The 19,884-nt window shown below is 29.5% G+C and overlaps 1 protein-coding gene across 9 annotated transcripts in view; it reads left to right on the top strand.

Annotated features, from left to right (window-relative positions):
* The first annotated feature begins 588 nt into the window (after nucleotides 1-588).
* LOC145331761 (uncharacterized) overlaps nucleotides 589-19,884 on the top strand; it is a 61,104-nt gene continuing 41,808 nt past the window's right edge. For 5 of the 9 annotated variants that reach the window (XM_080176601.1, XM_080176600.1, XM_080176597.1 and 2 more), the window contains exons 1-2: nucleotides 590-1,112; nucleotides 3,580-3,716. In XM_080176601.1, the coding sequence (XP_080032727.1) occupies nucleotides 3,582-3,716 (135 nt within the window). In that variant the 5' untranslated portion in view covers nucleotides 590-1,112; nucleotides 3,580-3,581. Of the gene's footprint in view, nucleotides 1,113-3,579; nucleotides 3,717-19,884 lie in introns of all 9 variants that reach the window. The other 4 variants (XM_080176599.1, XM_080176595.1, XM_080176594.1 and 1 more) reach the window with 2 other exon arrangements.

Here is a 19,884-nt window from a genome sequence, read left to right as displayed (position 1 = left end):
GGCTTCCCATTTCTCATTTTGGTAAGTTTTTGATTTTGCAGACTGTAGTCAAAATGTCATTATATGTTAATGTTATTATATTTGGATAATTTATCAGCCACGGCCACTATTATCTGTTATTATTTTTATAATTCCAGTAGAAAGAAGGCAAAGTCATTAATTTTAAAAAAAATAAAGTCGTCAAAACTATTGAAGTCTAACAATTATTATTTTTATTTAACCATGAAAATTATGGGGAAAAAAGCTATTTTATGTTTCTAGAATTTGTGACATCCTATGGACACCGTGGCTTTAAAGGCAAATACATCTCTGAGAGGCATATATAGGGAGAAAATGGAGACATTCCCATACACTCAGAGAAGCATAGAAAGTTCTACACGGACGGACGGGCGGATAGAGCGTAGCTATAGAGCTGGGAATGGGGGGAGAGGAGGAGGGGGGGGGGGGTAATTATAAGGGAGAAATTTATAAATAGGAAAGTAAGCCATAGCGACTCCGAAGGGATAAGAAACTGGAAGGGGAGCGGGTAGGGGGACGTCTCACGTCGGAGATTTTTTAGGAGAAGGAGGAGGGGGGGAGACAGAATCAGTTTACACTTTACACGTGTAATAGGCCAACACTTCACACACACTCACACACACACGCAGCAGTATTTTCTAAAATTTTTAGTGCATGCATATATTTATATTATTTTGCTTGCCTACAGCTGGACAACCACACGGGAGAGTGATATTACAATAGTAACTCATACTAACCTAACCTAGCAAGTATAAAATCATAAATTTAAAAAATCACTAACTCAAATAAAATTCATTCAGAAGAACGTTTTAAGGATCAGTGATAAATTGCATCGCATAAAAAAATTGGACAAATCTCGCCACCAGAAAATTTGCACACAAATTAAAACTGATGTAAACTAGATAATTAACAAATACTGTTTTCAAGAAACTTATTTTATGTTTATGTTATAATAAACTGCTGAAAACAAGCTTATTATTGTGAAAATATCTTAAAAGAAATGAACTAATATAAAAAGAAGATTTTTCAAGAGTTTGAAAAAGAATCTGAATCGTTGATTTGAAGCAAATACTTTTTTAACGTGACATCAAAAGGTAAAAATTTTTTTTACTACTCTAACTTAATCTTGTTCGTAGATGGGATAAGGGATGGTGTAACTGACGCTTAAATATTTTACAACATTTCTTAGTACACAAAAATGACAATAATTTCTGATGTAATAATTCAAACAAATGTTAATGTAAAAAATAATGTTTAGTAGTAAAGTTGTTGTTAAAATGATTTATTCAACTTATGGAAAAAATCATAAAAAATAATAAGAAAAATACAAACAATTAACTAACAAAATGATACACAGATAGCAAATAATCATTAGTACAGTAAGTTAATAACAATGTTAAACAATCTCACAGTGAGTTAGATAGGTTCAAAAACGATAGATATGATAAGTTAGTTATGAGATTATTAGCAACATAATGTTATAACATATATAATATAATGACACATAGGTTATAATATGGTTAATATCATGATATAATAGTTAATGGATGATAGAAGTTAATGTTTTAGCAGCTAGATTCATATTTCCTCATTTATTGTAGATATTTATCCACTGACAAATGAAGTTTACTATTGTCACTTTTTACACTATATACATAATCCACAAAGACAAATGTCATTGCTTCTCGGTGCTGATTTCTTCTGCAGTATTACCATGACTTGAAATTTGAAGAGGAAGGTGTCAGGAAACTGCAACTCGTCGACAGCAAGACGCCAAAGTTTCAATTAAGAAACCCTTCATCCATAAATAAAAACGGCTGACGCCTGGCATGGATGTAACCAAGAGATTCATACTGAAAAATCAGGAGATATGTCAAAATAAATTAGTCATCTCCAACCTAATTTATTTAAATGTCCAAGATTTACCCATTGTGTGCGTTGTAGTGTTGTGGAGTTTGGTGTCAAATAGCACGCCAATTTGAATTGTGCGTCGGTCAGACTAGAGGGAAGGAAGGTAGGCTCAGGTTAAGGGAAGATGGGGAATTTTTGTAGATAGGGTGTATAGGGTAGGTGTAAATTTAATCTTCTTAGGCGGGAAAGAGATTTTTTCAATTTGAAAAAAAGCTGGCGTTTATTGAATGGCTTTGGTATGTGGAAATTTCTTCATGATGGTTTCAGTATTCTCACAACTCTATGCTTCACTGGGCTCTTATACATTTATTCAGCCCATATTAATTTTGAGCTGACTGCATAAGTAAGACTGAAAAAATTCAGTAATTCAGTCTTTCACTGGATAAGGTTTGTCAAGACGTCCACACTCCGCCATAGATGCGACATAACTCGTTTAGTAGTAAAGTATTTTGTCTGCCGTGCTAAGGATTTCGATAAGATTTTATTAAGTCTTATGATGGTTTTGACCTATTTTTCCCTTTATTACCCTTTCCAAAACAGAGTGTCTATGAGGGGCGCATCCGCTGAAGGTATTAATAATAATTAAAATTTACGCACAAACGATAAATAAGAAGCGCGTAGTTTTCTTCTTAAAAAGCAATTTCCATTGTCTTAAGTTTATTGATATATAAATAAGGAGAAAATATTTTATGTTATTTTGTTTAGATGGGCTTTAACTAACTTGCTTTTTTTATTGGTAGTTTTAAATAATCATTGACTGTTTGTACTTTACAGTATTAAAACAGTAGCTTGGTATTACTGAGCTACTTATGGACATAATTTTTTTTTTTTTAGTGTTTTCTTACACCATAAAAATATTTTTAAAATATAAAGATTTAAGAGCCATCATATATTTAAATATATTGAAACTATTATAATTAGAAGAAAATAAGATGCAATTATATTATATAAGTATAATAAAAATAATACTTGTATGTAAATACTTATATATAGATCAATAATTCATTATTTTCTCTTGAAACACCTGTTACTTGACTACTATAGCATTTATACTTTCCGCTATAAAATGAAGCAAGAACAATTATGTCCATAAACTTGCGGAAGGGTGGTGTATGGGTGCCGAAAATCCCCTCAAAAGTTAAATTTAAAGGCCAACCCCTTTTTTACGTATTATGTATTTTTCAAGAAATCCTACGAACAAAAAAACATTTCTTGTTGAAGCAATTTAGGTATTAAATGTTTGAAAACTGCTTAAAAACTAAAAATAACAAATAAGGCAAGAAATATTTATTTAAACTTTAGGGTTAAAGGTCAATTAACATAAAATTACAGATTTTATTACTTGGCATTTTAAAAAATAAATCACTATCTATTCTTTAAGCTATATAAGATTAGGGCTGCTTAAATGCTTAGGTTAGGCAAGATCCTCTAGATATAGTGTCCTGTATGATTTAGGTAACACTCATAGTTAGAGATCCAAGATGGATGTAAAATTTCAATATTGCTTTTAAACCGGCTGGATTGGAACCAGTTTTTCACGGATATTTAAATAGATATCATAAAATTAAAACCAGTTTTGTTTACCTGGGACTTCGGCCCCTCGTGGGTAACAAAACATAATTTTTCATTAATTTTATGTTGTATTTACAGCTATGCTAATGCCTGCCGCAAGCGTAGACAGTTCCCCCGCCCTCCTGGCCGCTCCTCCCGGCGGCGTAGGACAGGCCACCACAGTTCTCACACCCACATCGGTCAGCACTCTGCCAGCGGTCACCACCACCATCCAGGTAGGACTTACAGCTAACCGTTCGGCGAAGCTGTTTATAGTGTTTATTAAAAAGATGACGTCATACAATATAAATGACAAATGATAGGCCAATACTCAGACTAAATTACGAATGACAGGCCAGTATACATTTTAATTGACCAATGAATGTCTTATGTCGACATTTTTTATTGACACTATAAAAAGCTTCACCGTTCGCCCATATTTTAGTGAACGATAGTAGCTGGAAAATGTTATATTTTAAGTCAGAGAGGGCTAGGATAATTGCGACAAGATGACATTTTTGCGCATATTTTCCGTAAAGGCATGTGTTTCAAGACTTTAAAACAGGAGTAGAATGCTAAAATTTGTCACGAAAGTTGCTTTAAAATGGTACAATATAGACCTGTGAAGAAATGGCCAATTTTTTTTTGTGCTAAATTCGTCAAATTTGAATGATTCAAGACAAACTTATTTTAATAATTCTCCCTTTATCTAAAAGGTGGTTTATTATTTATCAATCTTGCTTCGCAATTTTGACAATATTATCCTTGTCTCATCAAGTAATTTATAATTATAAATCAAAATTTATAGAAATTTGCTTTGAATTTTCACTTTGAATAATAAAATTAGCTCTTTTCAACGTACATAGAATTTAATTTGATTTAAAATCTGTCATGTATAATGATACTATAAACATACTCTATTTAATTTGAAAATGTTTTTGGTGTATATGTATTATGTATGCATGTTATTTTAAAATTTAAAATGCTGTTTCCTTTTTTGATGCAACATACGTTGGGTTAAAATTGGACAAATTACATCAAGACATAATTATTAGCGAAGATGCTCTAAATGCCAGAAACTATGCGGCGTGTTTGTAAATAAAGTTCTTTAAAATATCTAATAATAGTTTAGGCTTTATAAAAATAAGATAGCAAAGTGTAAGGTAGTGATGATATATGATCAAAGAACGAAAGACAAAATGAAAGATATATTTTTAACTTCCCAATTATGATGAACTTATTTTTTTTATAAATTCAAAATGTTGGAAAAAATTTGAAAAAGTTGGACTTAATTCAACCCATATTTAATTAAAGTACCAATTAATTTAACGATTGAGATAATTTGTTAATAAAACGTTGAGCATCAGTAGAATTATGAGTCAACTGTCCCCTCCCTGCCTGCTTTAAGCGCATTCATGCATCCTTTGCTTTTCATCTCTTGGCAGATATTTTTATTTATACATACAAATTTATCTCAACAATTTAGGGATTAGAAAAATTATTTTGTCTATAACTTTTACTTAAAGTAAAACTTAAAGTTAAATAATGTTGTTTTTTACCATCTCTGATATAAGAATCACAATAGCATAGTATTGTTCTATAAGGTCACATATTGTTTTCAAAGAGACCATTCCAACATCCCTGAAAAGGAGATACATACTCAGTTTCTAAATTAAAGCTTTTAAGATAATGAAGTGAGCGATGTATTTAATTCATATGCTTCAATATCCCCCAAATAGATATTTTGGTCCCTATATCTACCCCCCCCCCCTTAAACAAAATTACATACATTCGAATCTTCATTTAGCATACCTAGTGTTTTACGTTTTAGAAGGGCACCATAAGGGTTAGATTTCCCTGCAGGGCCAAGAAATAAGTTTTTGTATAAAATATGAGGGGGTGCATGTTACAAAGATTTATTAAATAGATGTTACCCATACGTTTTAAGCAAAATTTTCTCACCAATTCTATTTAGAATCTTTTGAATAAATATACTTTGTTAATAGATTAAAAGATTACTAAATTTAAGCATATTTCGTAGTTATGAGCAAAGCCATTTTACAAGTCTTTTTTACTGTATTTAGTACATGTAAGATATGTTATATAACCTATGCTTTAAAGAAAATTACACTGTAGATGTAAACAGAGAGAGAGGGGACAATAGGCTAGTCCCCAAAGTTTTATTATAACTTTTTCTTATTAGTTGACTTAACAACTTTGGGGTTTTAAGTAAATTTTGATTGGTTGGCTAATTAGGTTGAGTGTTTAAACGGTTCAACCACTAATTCTGATCTATAGAAGTGGTAATTTTGTGTATCTTCATTGGGAATGTACATCAATTTATCGGCCACTGTCTTATTCCTTTTGATCCCTGAGATGTAAATGGCCAAATCAAACTTTAATTCAGTGTATTCTACCTTTTAAAAACTTTGCTTATTTGTCATAATTTCTTACTTATTATCAAAAAGTATTTTCATTAGACATTTTAAGTATGTACAATATGATATTTTATTTGATTGTTTCTTATAACATATACATATAATATAATGAAAGAACATAAGAAACATAAGGATTATAAAGATTAAGTAATTACCCAACAATAGCGGGGGTGCTACCATTTCCCCCAAAATTATAAAATCAATAAAACCAGAAATTAGTTATACATCTAAATTGCCGTTTCCTCTTTTTGTCAATATCATATTAAATAACTATAAGCAAACGATCAATGAGTATTTTTGCGATTATTAAACATATAAAAATATGCGGAGGTAAAGGTATACACTATAGGGATTTGTTTATATTTACAAAGAAAATTAATTTATATTAACAAAATAACATTGTATAGAATTAACATGTTTGTTTTTTATATTCTTTAAGATCATTACTTTTAATCAATACTTATTAATACATCCTTATATAAAGAAGTAAGAGTTTTTTTGTCAGAAGCAATTAGGAGCTCCTTAACTATTCTCTTCATTTTAGGTAAGCTTCACATATGCATTTTGATGGTTTCAGTCTATTTTATTTTCAGATTTAAGTCTTGGAATGGTTTTAAGCTATTTTTATATCCCCTCTGGAATTCAAAGCCCCCTAGAGGGTAGGAACAAAGTCGCTCGTATTTCTAAAAAATGCCCTTTCAGTGATACAATTTCATTTACAAAAATGTATCTACATATAACTACCTGATAGATCAATTTTGATCATTTTTGATCATTTTTATTCCCGGTACATTTTCAGAATATTCAGTCAGGAATTTTTATATCATATTCACAAAATTTTCTTTCGTGGATAAGGATGCCAACAAATTTAAAAAAAATAAATATGTTTCCTATTATATAAAGTAGTAAGCTTTTTGGTTGTTGCAAAGGATTTCGCTATCCGCTGAACCGATATAGTTTCCCTTTACAGTGAAGATTCTTATAGTTTCAGGGAAGGTTTTTAACTATTTTGGGGGATGGTATCTTCAAAAAATGCCCCCCTTCATCCCCCCAAAAAATTCCTTTCTTTCCTCTTAAAACGTAAATTCAAAATAAGAGTGTGTACTTTCCCCAGCCCTCCCCCCCACCATATATGACCATAGAGGCTTCTTTTGGCGAAGCCTTTAGTTTTAGTATATAAATCAATAATAACTGTAAATTAAAGTAAAATTAAATATACCAACACCTAAGAATGAAAGAATGTTACATATTTACATAGAAAAGTAAAGTATTTGAAGGTATAGCCAATAAATAACTAAATATGATAATTTAAAAGTTTTTTTAAATTTGGTATAACATTGGTTAACTTAGTTATATGTAGAGTAGCGCCATTTTTATGCCTTTTTGTAAAAAAGGCATCTGGTGTCCGGTTCTTTCACCAATTCTATTGCCTTGGGGACTTATTTTATATAGGTACCCAAAAAGTTAGTTTGTGTGAGTGTGCCTAAAAAGACAAAAGCCTTATTATTTCAGTTAAAAAAGCATCAGTTTCATTAAATCTATTCTTGTTTTCTTTGGCAACCTTGCTCAAGGGCAAAGTTTTGATAATTCTCAAGTGTCAGAACACATATTCAACTTTTTTTTCTTTAAATACCATTTTTACAACTTTTTTGACATAAAACAAGATATTAAAATAGATATAAAATAGAATACTTTGAAATTAACTAATTTCTTACTGATATACAAAAAAGTAGAGTTATTTATCGCATCGTATTGTAAACATCATTAGCGGGTATTTTTTGCTATTCCTAAGATGCCGAAGGCACGGTCTAACAAAACTGGTTTTAATATTATGATTGTACTTTTTTTATATTCGTAGAAAACTGGATATAATACGATACGAAACATAATTTTTCAGAATGGCTTAAATTTTGTTAACTTACTTTATCAAAATTTAGAACTGAAAAATAGTAACGTACAGCCATTCGAGAAATTTTAAGGAGAAAAACAATAGTTCATGCAATCGTTATCTTAGCAGCCAACAAAATTTAATAGTTAAATTTTATATTTTTTGCATTTTTCTGAGTTTAATATGTGTATGTGATTTACAACAATTTTATTTTTGATATATTGCGAGTTTTTTCAGACAGATAAAAGAGGGATAAGTTATCAGCTTTTTTGTGGGTTTTGGTTAATTTGTCAAAATTTAGTAGTTCAATTTAGTAATTTAAAAAATGGCTTTGTACCAATTTTTGTTTAATTATTTTTCTCGTATTCATTCGAATCCGGTGGATAGGAACCGGTTCTCATCCATACGAAAAAACTATGTCTAGCATCGTATTATATCCAGTTTTCTACGAATACAGAAATGTACAATCACAAGATTAAAACCATTTTTTTAATCCGCGGAAAGCTGTTTATAATACGATGCGATAAATAACTAATGGTGTATTATTACAAAATCCAATTACCCAATTTTTAAATTCTAAAAAAGTACAAATTGTGGAAAGATTAATTCATTGTTCAATGTCCTATCCCTGAAATATACTACATTTAAGATATCAAGAGGGGTAGAAATGGAAACGGGGAGGGGGGAGACAATGGGATGAGCAAAGCTTCCTCCCGGAGACGTGAAAGATAGGGGGTGGGCTTTTTGTAAAACAGCAAAAAATAAAGATAGTAAATTTTAAAAATAAATTACAGATCTAACCTAACATTTGAATAGTTTGCTTTAATCTTAACTGTTGTTTTCTCAGCTTCCTTATAGCATAATTTTACTCTTTTCCATTAATCTAACGATGTGAAAGTCTATGTTGCGCTATTATCTGTTGAAATACATTATGAAAGGAACACTGAAGGAGAAGGGGTTTAAAAATAGGAAGGGTAAAAGCCAAGTTGATAACAATTGATGAAATTTGACACTATACAGCTAAATTGTTACAAACCAGGAATGTGGGATAATGATTACAAAAAAAAATTAGCGCCAACTTTTCGGCAGCAAAATCTGCATTTTTCATTATTGTCTTTATTGGTATAAGGCTCTAAAAACATCGGATCATGGAAAGAAAGCGAAGTAGCGGGTTTCGTCGTAATTTCAGAGTAGCTTTTGATAGGTTAGGTAAATGTAAATGATTCCCTGCAGGGTTATACATTGGTCCCGCAGAGTTACCCCCCCCCCCCTAAAGAATAGAAGAAATAGGAGAAATGCTACTGTGAAAGTACAACGAAACACGCTACTTCGTTTTCTATCCTTGATCCAAAACATTTATTTTTTGCTTAATGATAAATAGTTGGGGCAGAGAATGGTAGGCAATTCATAGTTTTTCTTGAGATAAAATATTCTTTATCCCTGGTCGCAAATATATAAATATACATTTTAAACTGACAAGGGTTATATTCTTTAAGTATTTTTTACTCAGACCATATTCTTCAAAATTCATTTCTAATAATTGATTTATTAACTTTGTCTGGGGGTTTATTCCTGGATTTTTTTTTTTTTGGGGGGGGGAATTGAATTCTAAACATCTGTTTCGCCAAAATTTCTCAGCTGTTCTTTAAAAATCTATCAATCTAGCTAATCTACATTTAAATCTATTTAGTAATCTTAAATCTATATTTAATATGATTATACACATCATATATAATTAATTTTTGTTAAAAAATGTGGTTTATTTATTATATTTATTAAGTGTAAGTAATAACTTTTCTCGTATTCATTCGAATCCGGTGGATAGGAACCGGTTCTCATCCATACGAAAAAACTATGTCTAGCATCGTATTATATCCAGCTTTCTACGAATATAGAAATGTACAATTATAAGATTAAAACCAGTTTTTTAGCCGGCGCCTTCGGCACCTCGGGGCTAAAAAAACTAGTTTTAATCTCATAATTGTACTTTCTATATCCGCGGAAAGCCGTTTATAATACGATGCGAGAAATAACTATTATTTTATGTTTGTAATAAGTTTTCCATTTGCTACTTATGAACTTATTTATACTTGGCAAAGTTATCATTTATTTTTTAGTTTTAACTTAATTCAAAAATAATATTTTCTTATATTTGCCAAGACAAAATAAAAAAGATAAAACTTTAACTGATATTTTTGTAGACGTGCTAAGGCTAAAGCTTGGATGGAAGGGGGTGGGGGGTAACACTTGTTACAAATACTAGTTCAATAAGCGTTGCCATGGAGGGAGGGGGTTCATGAAGTGCAACCACCCCCCTACCTATAACGATTTCACAAGGTTAAAATCCCAAGATTCAGGAATTTATTTTCAATATACATCTAAAAACATTAATCTAAATTTTAGACTTTAGAAGGTGGCAACGACCCAAAGGCCCTCTTCAATCGCACGTCTCTGATTTTTTGTTCTAATCTTTTTTGAAAAAACTGCACATTATGTTTATGTTTGTATAGAATATAGATAGTTAGATATACAATACACGCTTTTTACAAAATAACCAACAAATATAAAAAGCAATTGAATTAGCCAAGTAATTTCGCTTACTTTTAGTTATTTCTTTACAACTTCAAATATTTCTTGTGTTATTATTGTATTAACATAAGACTGTAGTCATAATGTCTTTGTTAGATAATTATTTTCTTGTAGATATAGGATTCTATTAGTAACATTAATGTAGGCCATTAATCCTATTATAAAAAGCAGTGAGAGCTTTTATTTGAAGCTTAAGATCTCCATTTTATGTAACCTTCATTTAGGTCCTGTGATGGTTTTAGGCTATTTTATTTTCATATTTATGTCCTGGGATGGTTTTAAAATGTTTTTTTTTCTAGGCCCTCTGCCTCTTTGAATAAAGAGCTCTAGATGCCAGAACAATTCAGATATTTGAAATGATATTCTGTTAAAGTTATTTTTACTGTTTTATAAAACTAGTGATAGACATATGAGAATGATGAATAGACCGGAGCATAAAACGAATAAAGAAAAGTATTCTAGAAATCAATTTGTAGAAAACATTTAACTAAAGAATGATTTGTTCTTTACATATGTTGTTTGAACTCATGCATTTGCATTTTTATTGTTATTTTCAGAAATGGCCACTTTTATCTAATTTTATTTTGTCAAAATTAAGTTATCGTAAAAAAATATTTTTTGGTATATCAGCCATATCAAGTATTATTATATTATTTTTCCAAGTCTTTCTCTCTGTCCGTGGGTAAGCCAAAAAAATGAGATTGTTTTTATTTCATAGCATCAAATTTCTTAGACTTTAAAATATTTACAGAAAGAGTACATTAGTGGGGAGGGAGGAGGGGTTAAGTATCCAGTTCATATGAGAGTTCAAGCTTTAAATTTATGATTTAATTTGAAATCTTTAATAAAAGGTTTTATTAAGAAGAAACATTAATAAGCCAAAAGAACTACAAATAAAAATAGGATTTTTTTACAATTCTTATCTTTTAATAAAAGTTTTTTTGCAAGAAATTTGATTGAAACACATTTTTGATGACATAAAAATTTATGTTACATTTATGATTTCAAATAAAATAAAAAGTTATATAAAATATCATCAAGCAAATTTTAAACTTTTTATTAGAAAAAGTTGGGATAATTATATAATTTGATGTTAAAAAATTAGCTTATTTATATGAACTCTAAAGTTTAAAGTTATAGTTGTAAAATCTATCTAAAAAAATCACCTGTAAAGCATAAAAAACACTTGATCGCCATATCTTTTATTAGTTTTAGATCTTATGATAAAGTATAAATTTTATTTAATTAATTAGCTGATTTTTTCTTTTATTGAACTAAATAGGACATGTGGACATATCTATGCTGAAATATTCTGCCTTGTTGGCCTTAATCACCCTTAAAATATCATATATATATATATATTATATAATCATAAGAAAATTGATGAAAGGGGGGTGGATAAAAGTAGTATGTAATCTTTTTGAGGGAGTGGGTATCGCCCTCTCCCCCCCCCCCCTCAAAATCTTTAAAGCCCACAAAAGCTTTGTTATAAATGTCATTTATAAGTTTATTTAACTAAAGACTACGAAACATTGCTTTAAAAAAATACAAGTGATTAAATTAAATATACATATATATAATCATATATTTTATTAAAATAAACGAAAGATAAGAACATTTAATAAATATTTTTAATGGAATTTGGCTTGATATGAAAATATACCGGCCGGCAATTTATACAAATGTTTTTTTCATTTATAATTTTTTTGACTATTGACGTGTTATTCAGTCATAAAGGAATATAAAAAGTAGTAAAAAATTCGGATCATGAAAAGAAAACGAAGTAGCGGGTTAATGTTGATGTAATTATTAGACGTAATTTTAACACGGTGTACAGTACAGGCATGTTTGAATTTTAAAAAATTAAACAATCCTGAATAAACTGTTATGTTACACTTTAGAAAAATATTTTTAAAAGAAGGTTCTATCCTTCTAAAATTAGCCAATTCAGGTGTTTAGGTGCATGGGTGTGTGAGTGTGTGTGTGTGTTTATGGTGTGTGTTATCTGTATTTGAGACTTGCAAACACCTGTTTACATTATTTCACGAGTGGCCTATACAAATCTAAATCTGTGAAGGTTTTACAATGTTACAAAAATTAATTAGTAGGAAAACAGCAGATATTAAATTGATTACTCTTTCTATCAATATTTATCCTATAGTTTTTTAATATTTGGGACGTCTCATTGACAGAAATTATTGGTTTATTTACTTTTGAATCCAGTGAGAAAATTTTGGGAGAAAGGAATAGTTATAGATTAATTATCTACCATTGTATTTCCCTCTTTTGCATTTTATGTTTTACTATTTACATTTATGAGCAATTTTGTAAAAACACTCTACTTTCCTATCTGCTTGTATGCAATAGAGGAAATATAAAAATATGGGGGTTTCAGAAATAATTACCTCTTTATAAAACAGCTGTCTTTTTGTTGCAGCATTTTTTCATCAATCTTTTATAATTTAATGAAAACTGAAAAGAAATTTAAATTTTAATTATAATATGTTATAAAAATAAATGTAATTAAGTCTTTTAGAAATCATATTTTAAATAAGTGATATATGATTATAACAAACACGTTAAAATTAAAAGGAAAACTAGATTTTATAATATAATGTATTAATTTGTTCATAGACGTTAAAATCTTATGTAATATACCTAATGTGGACTGCAACTATAACTTTTTAAAGATGCAATTAATCAGCTTATTTTTTTCATCTTTCCATTTGCATTTTTAGAGATAAGTTAAATAAGAAATATAAATATGTAGCTTCTTAGTTTATTATTTATACATAACATCAAATAAAATTGTTTTAAATCAAAGTATCTGCCCAATGAAAATGGCATATTCAGTATTTTTTAGCAGTATCTGCTTTGCTTATTTCAATTAAATATTTTTGTTATTAATCTACTTTTAATTTACATCTTCCTTCCTTTATTTCTAATTATTTTATTGCATCTGCATTTACCGTATCTTCCTATCACCCCCCCCCCCCCTCCTTTTTTTTAAACTCCCATAACCTCTAATTTATATTAAAACCCCTATATATGTAGAACTAGAGTTGGCTCGATATAATTATCTCCCTATTGGCTAGTTTTCTATATGCATATCTATTTCTCAATAAATCTATTTTCCCGGCATTACTATCTAAAAGAAAGTAAATATTTAATAATCTAAATGATTTTAAAAAGATTTTTTAAATTATATTTTTTTCTTTACATTACCATCACCAAAGGGTTAATGATGATGATTACAATTTTAGTTTAATATTTGAACACACAAAGTGTCGCCACAATCGAATTCTTTTAAAATAGAGTTTTCTTAAATTTATTATATTATAAATCTAAATTTTCTTTTTTATGATTAGAAATTAAATACATTGATATAAGGTAAATAGCAACATGAAATTAAAGAAAGGAATTTATTTTTAAAAAAGTAAAATAATGGGTCTTATCGTTCTGGGCAATGAGAGTTTATTATGGATTATTGGAGCACTATGAGTTTTAAACAAATATTCCTTGGAAAACTTGAGCTCGTTTATAGACATTTATTTCCTATATAGATCTGACATGGATCTTGAAGCAATTAAGCAGGCCGTTTTGTACATGTTAAAAATTGGAAGATTTCATTAAATAAAATTTATCACAAATATACTTAGTAAATAAGGACAGTTTTAAATCTTTACTTCCGGTAAAATTGTAGCAGTAATCTAGTATTAAATACACAATTAAAATTTAAATTATTATTTCTAGTGTCATACAAAACCAATTTTTTGGAATAGCTAATGAATATTTTAAAATTTAAATAATTATTTCACGTATTTTTTTCTTTTTTGTAATAGTCTATTGATAGTTCATTTGTTTTTATGTTTTCTGAACCTTCCTACAACAAGACTTCACTGTTCTTTAGCATAAAAATATGGAGTATAATCCCTTTCGTGACAACGCCTCTTAAGGGGCGGTTCGTCTTATTTTTACAGTAGCTATTTCCAGCTCCTGTAGGGGGGGGGGGGGGGCTCTAATCCTGCGGGGCAATCACCTAACCTAACCTAAACTAAAAAAAAACATATTAAAAGGTACTGTGAAAATACGACGAAACGCCACTTAAGAGGCGTTGTCACGAAAGGGGAAAATCACTAAATATTTTTTTCTGATACAAAACTCCCCAGCCCAATGAAGAAATTAAGATATATATTATTAATTTCTGTCAATGGCAAGTGGGTTAAATTAAGTAATATTTTTGTCCTATTAAAAAAAACACCCTGTATTTTTAAAAGCGAAGCTTTTCTATAATTAGGGTCGGTCCGTACGTCCGTCCGTCCGAGATAGTTAGCTTTTATTCGTTAATTTAGGCATGTTAGAATTGTCCTATCGATTTCAAACTTTGCATGGAGATTCCTGTAGTAGTTAGGTACAATTTAGAAAGCGTAGCAACTCTATAATCGTTACCAGAATGTCCGTATGTCCATTTTAAACATGTTGATTTTTTTACTTTTTTAATAACAATTTTTATGTGATAAAATCATCCGATTAGTCTGATTTTTTGATTACTGATTCATATTACAACAAGGTACAATATTATGAGCGAAGCATCTCTATAATCAAGTATTAAGATGTCAGTATGTCCTTAAACAGAATTCTGTATTTAAGAAGTTTTGCAACACATTTACGTATAATTTTGTCAAATCTTATATTTTTATATTTTGTATATTCAGTTCTGACACTCAACAAAAGTTAATGTTCGTCTGTCATATCGTTTCAGAGCTTCGCTTTTATGGATGTTGTCATCCTTGTTTAAAAATAATTATAAAATTACTTTTGATTGATTAATTTACAAGTATTGTAAAGGCGTTTACGTTTTAAAAAAATCAATAAATAAGAAATTATCCACACACGCATAATCATAAAAATAAACATAAGAATAATGAAAAATTTTACGCCAATATTTCTATTAAAGAGGGAAGGGAATTCCCGAAAATATGCATGCATACTGGGTCAATTTCCATCAAAGTTTGTAGCGAATACAGAACCCCCCCCCCCAAAAAAAAAAAATATTAAGAAATGAATTGAAAGGAAAGTATTTACCTTATGTTATATTGGGTAAACGAGCCCCGGAGAGTTAGGAAACTGTAAGTATTTTCCCCGCAGGGTTATGGCCCCATAAAAAAAGAAGTATTTTTTCGGAGGGGGGGGGGGGGCGGTTGTATATTTATGTATTCCTTTATTTTATAGGAAAACTCAACCCATATTTGATTATTTATGTTTAAACTAACTAATACATATATTTGTCAAATAGAAAGCCTTAATTTTTACTTCCCTTTTCACTGTCTTTTTTACACACTACCTCTACTTTTTTTCGCATACAGACAAAGAGAAAAGCATAAAAGCAATACTTGGTAAGCGTAACTGCTTTATAATTCCCATTTTCAACAGTCAATATAACTAATATATTTTTTAGTTTATATTGTTTTATTTGTATAAAAAGTTATTCTTCTTAATATAACCAAAATGTTTAAACAAATAGTTTCTCTATTAAAGTATGTATAGTGATGATCGATAGATGGAATAAAAATGGCCATTTTACATTTTTACATGTATGATAAATCTATTGTTAATAGGGGGTAAAAAATAATCGATAAGTTCTCTAACATACACATAGAAAATACTTAATATGAATAGATAGTATGAATTAATTATGAGCTTCCTGTATGTTCAAATAATTTATATAGGGGCTTTGATCACTAATAAATTACGTTAGAAAGTTTTTTTTTCAAATTTATCCCCTTCACAAAACATTTTAAAGCCACCTGTCTTATTTTTTATTTAGAAGCGATTCCCATGGATATAAATGTTCTCGAACAAAATTGATTTTCTATTTTTTTATTAATTTTTGTCAACTAATAAAAAAATGTTAAAAAATGATTCTTTAAAGTTTTATTAGATTGCTGACTTTGACATTTTGCTCTAAGGAAGGAGGGGGAAATTTTCGAGAAACATTTTAAAATTCATTTCAATTTTTCTTTTGATGTTTAAATATGGAACATGATATTAGAGAGGATTTCTAAAACAATCGGACATATCAGTATTACACCAAATTGTAAAACTTTTGAATCCTTTAATTTGACTGTTATAGTACATTTTAAAACGACCAGATGGACCAAATTAAATTCTATTTCATTGAAAAGTTAAGTGGTCTCAACTCTTCTTCACTTTTTTTCTGATGACTTGTTTTTATTTCAAACATAACAACCATTGTCAAACTTTGGTGCTTTTATTATATCAACATAGAAATATAATTTAAAATTAGATTATAATTGTAATTATTATTAATGGTCGTAATAAAGAAGTAAATAATAGGCAAATTAAATCTTATTACTTTCTCCCAAAATTGGTATAAACCCTCCCAGGACCTCTGATAATCTACACTGTAAAGGAGAACCATAACGGTTCAGAGCTTTGCGATATCCTTCGTAACAGACAAACACAGAACCTGTTACTTTTATGTAAAGATAATGACATGTTTCCCTCTACTAATTTCCAAAAGCGCCATTAGGTTGACTAAGAGTATTAAAGTTCTGTATAGTGTATAACAACAAAAGGTTTCCAGGTTTTACTGAGAATAGTTCATTTTTAACATTACGCAACAGTTTAGAGTTTTTTTTCAGAGTTTCAAAATGTTTTTATGAATGGAAGCTCTTTATTGTACCTATAAAAAAGGGGATAAATTTTAAAACTTTTGGCCAAATGTCTCAAATGACGTTATATTAGAATAATCCAAAAAAGGGGATAAATCTAAAAATTTTTGGCCAAAGTATCCTGAATAATATGACGTCTTTCGGTACATTTCGGCCAAAAGTATCAAATTTATCCCATTTTTATAGACATTATAAAGACGCTTCTTATTTTTTTATTTTTTTTAAAGGTATATTAAGATTTGGGAAGAGATTAATAAATATACCTTACATATCAAAAATACTTTTTTAGAAGGCATTGTGTCTAAACAAATGTATTTTCCAAACTTTACCTCTGGATATAAATAGAGCAAAAATGAATAAATAATGTATTAGCAAAACAAAGAGGAAAGCAAAATTGAATGTGGTCATGGCTTTATATAAAAACAGAAGATTAGTAGAGCTGTAAAAAAGAAACAATCTATAATAAAAAGTAGAATGATGTCTGCTCGTCTAACCGTGTGTCTCTATGTTCGTAAAAAGCTTATGATATCTGTAACCGCTGGACTGATCGGGCTATACTCTTCAGGGAATATAGCTACAAGTCCTGCAGTGGTTTCAGGCTATTTTCTTGGGGGATGTTACACCCCCACCCCAAAAAAATCCCCCCACCCCACACAAAAATGTTTTTTATTTGTAAATAAAAACAAATAAGGGAGGTTGGGGAACCCCCTACCTCACCTTGAGATAAAACCATAATAAAAAAATATGTACCTTACATATATTTTATGGACATAATCATAGAGATTGTTCACACTTACCCATTCCCATTAATTCTTTATCCCCACATGTTTTACCCCCCCCCCCCTCCACAGTAAAACCCAGGGCACGCCAATGGATATTAATGTTCTTGTTCTCCACAAATTTTCCAAACAAATATATACATATTAATATGTATATGGAAAATCAATTCTGTAGCTCTGAATTATTAATTTGATATTCCGCTGGACATGTAGTAGAGCGACATTAATGGTTATTGGGGTTAATATCATTAACAAGGATACGAATAATTATAATACAGAATAATTAGTTTTTCTAAAAATCTAATAATTCAATTCAATATTATAGGGGAATGGTTCTTAATTTTAATACTATTCTAAATATTCGATTATCTCCCTATTTTTTTTTTCTAAAATGACTTAATAGAAGCTACACTGTAAAGGAGGACCATATCGGTCCAGCGGTTAGCGAGATATTTTGAAACACACTAAATACACAGATCATGTTACTTTATAAAGAGAAGTAAACATATACCTATTAAGTTAATTGTATTTAAGAATCACTATCCCAAAACCTAGTGATTAAGTTTTCTACGTATCTATGAATCATGGACAACTATAAATTAAGGGTCAGGTATCTTTTTTTTACATTTTACAATTTTACATGGTATTTCTTATTTTTCATATTTTTCATTATAATATTATTTTTTATAGGTATGTTTGTTCGAAAGATCATACTACGGTGAAACATCGTTAAGTAAAATAAATATTTTTTTTTAGATTTTTTGACATCACGAGTTTTTTCTTTCTTTTTTACCTTATAAAAGAAGAGTCTTTCTCTTAATTAAAAAAAGCTATGTATTAAAAATAAAGCAAATTTCTAATGTATGAAGGAATGGTAATTTTAATGTTAATATGAGAAGCCTAATGTATTAAAGTACGCTATGATCAGGGATTTTAAGGGATAAGACAATGGATGATAAATTGATTTTTATCTCTAATGAATCTAAAATTCTAAACAAAATTACTTGGATGGAGTATTGGTTGAAAAGTTTGCTCCAACTATTTAAGTTTTATAATAAGTACACAAAGTTTTTAAGCCAACGATTGGGAAAACGTGTTTTTAAAGATGTTGGTTTCTGCATAATTTACAGTACATTGTCTCTTCCCTCCGTGATGATAATGGCGTGAAAAAAAATAGATATTAAGCATCATTTACTCTTCAAATGTTTACGCCCCTAGCTTTTCAGTTTTTTCTTCTAGTATTTGCGCTTTCAAACTACAGTTGTCTATAAACTTATAATCGAACATATATAAGTTAATTTCTAAACTAGCGGCGCTCCGCAAAAAGTCTAATATCAAATATCTGACTTTTTTGTGTTTATTAATAATTTAATATAAATAACATTATCACATTAGCGTTAGTATGAATAAAGTGGCAAATAATACCACCGGGGAAAAGGCAAAAAAGTAATAACTTAGCTTTATTTGAGGATAGGTATCGACATTCGTAAAATGTGGACATTTGGGATAAGTATTAATTTTTGCAATAGAATTCTCATTTGATTGAAGAATTACTGATAGGCTTTATTTTTAACTTTCGGCTACGTTCCAAGGGCATCTAGGGGCACTTGAGGGGGGAGGGAAGTTTTTTTAAAATAAGTATAATCAGATTTCTTTGGGGGATCATTTCTTTTGTACCCCCAAAAAGAAACATATCGGTTTAACGGTTATCATGTGCCTTCAGTATACACAAACAGACACTCTGTGACTTTAATATGAGGATATAGTTAATCTTTTCCAATTATATATCTGCTATCTTCTTCAGAAACTATGTCCAATACCTTTCTATGTGTTGGTAGAGAGAGGGGACAATAAGATGTATATTACAATAGTCCCCAAAGTTTTATGATAACGTTTTCTTAAAATTTTGGGGACTTGAATTTTGATTTGTTGGCTAATTAAGTTGAGGGTTCAAACGTTTTAACAATCAATTTTAATCTACAGATAGGGTAGTTTTGTATATCCACATAGGAAAT

This window comes from Acartia tonsa, chromosome 11 (genome assembly GCF_053477335.1).
Source record: "Acartia tonsa isolate MP-2025a chromosome 11, ASM5347733v1, whole genome shotgun sequence".
Classification (NCBI taxonomy): Eukaryota; Metazoa; Arthropoda; class Copepoda; order Calanoida; family Acartiidae; genus Acartia; species Acartia tonsa.
The sequence above is the reverse complement of the archived record's forward strand: the minus strand, read 5'-3'. Positions and strand labels throughout refer to the sequence as shown.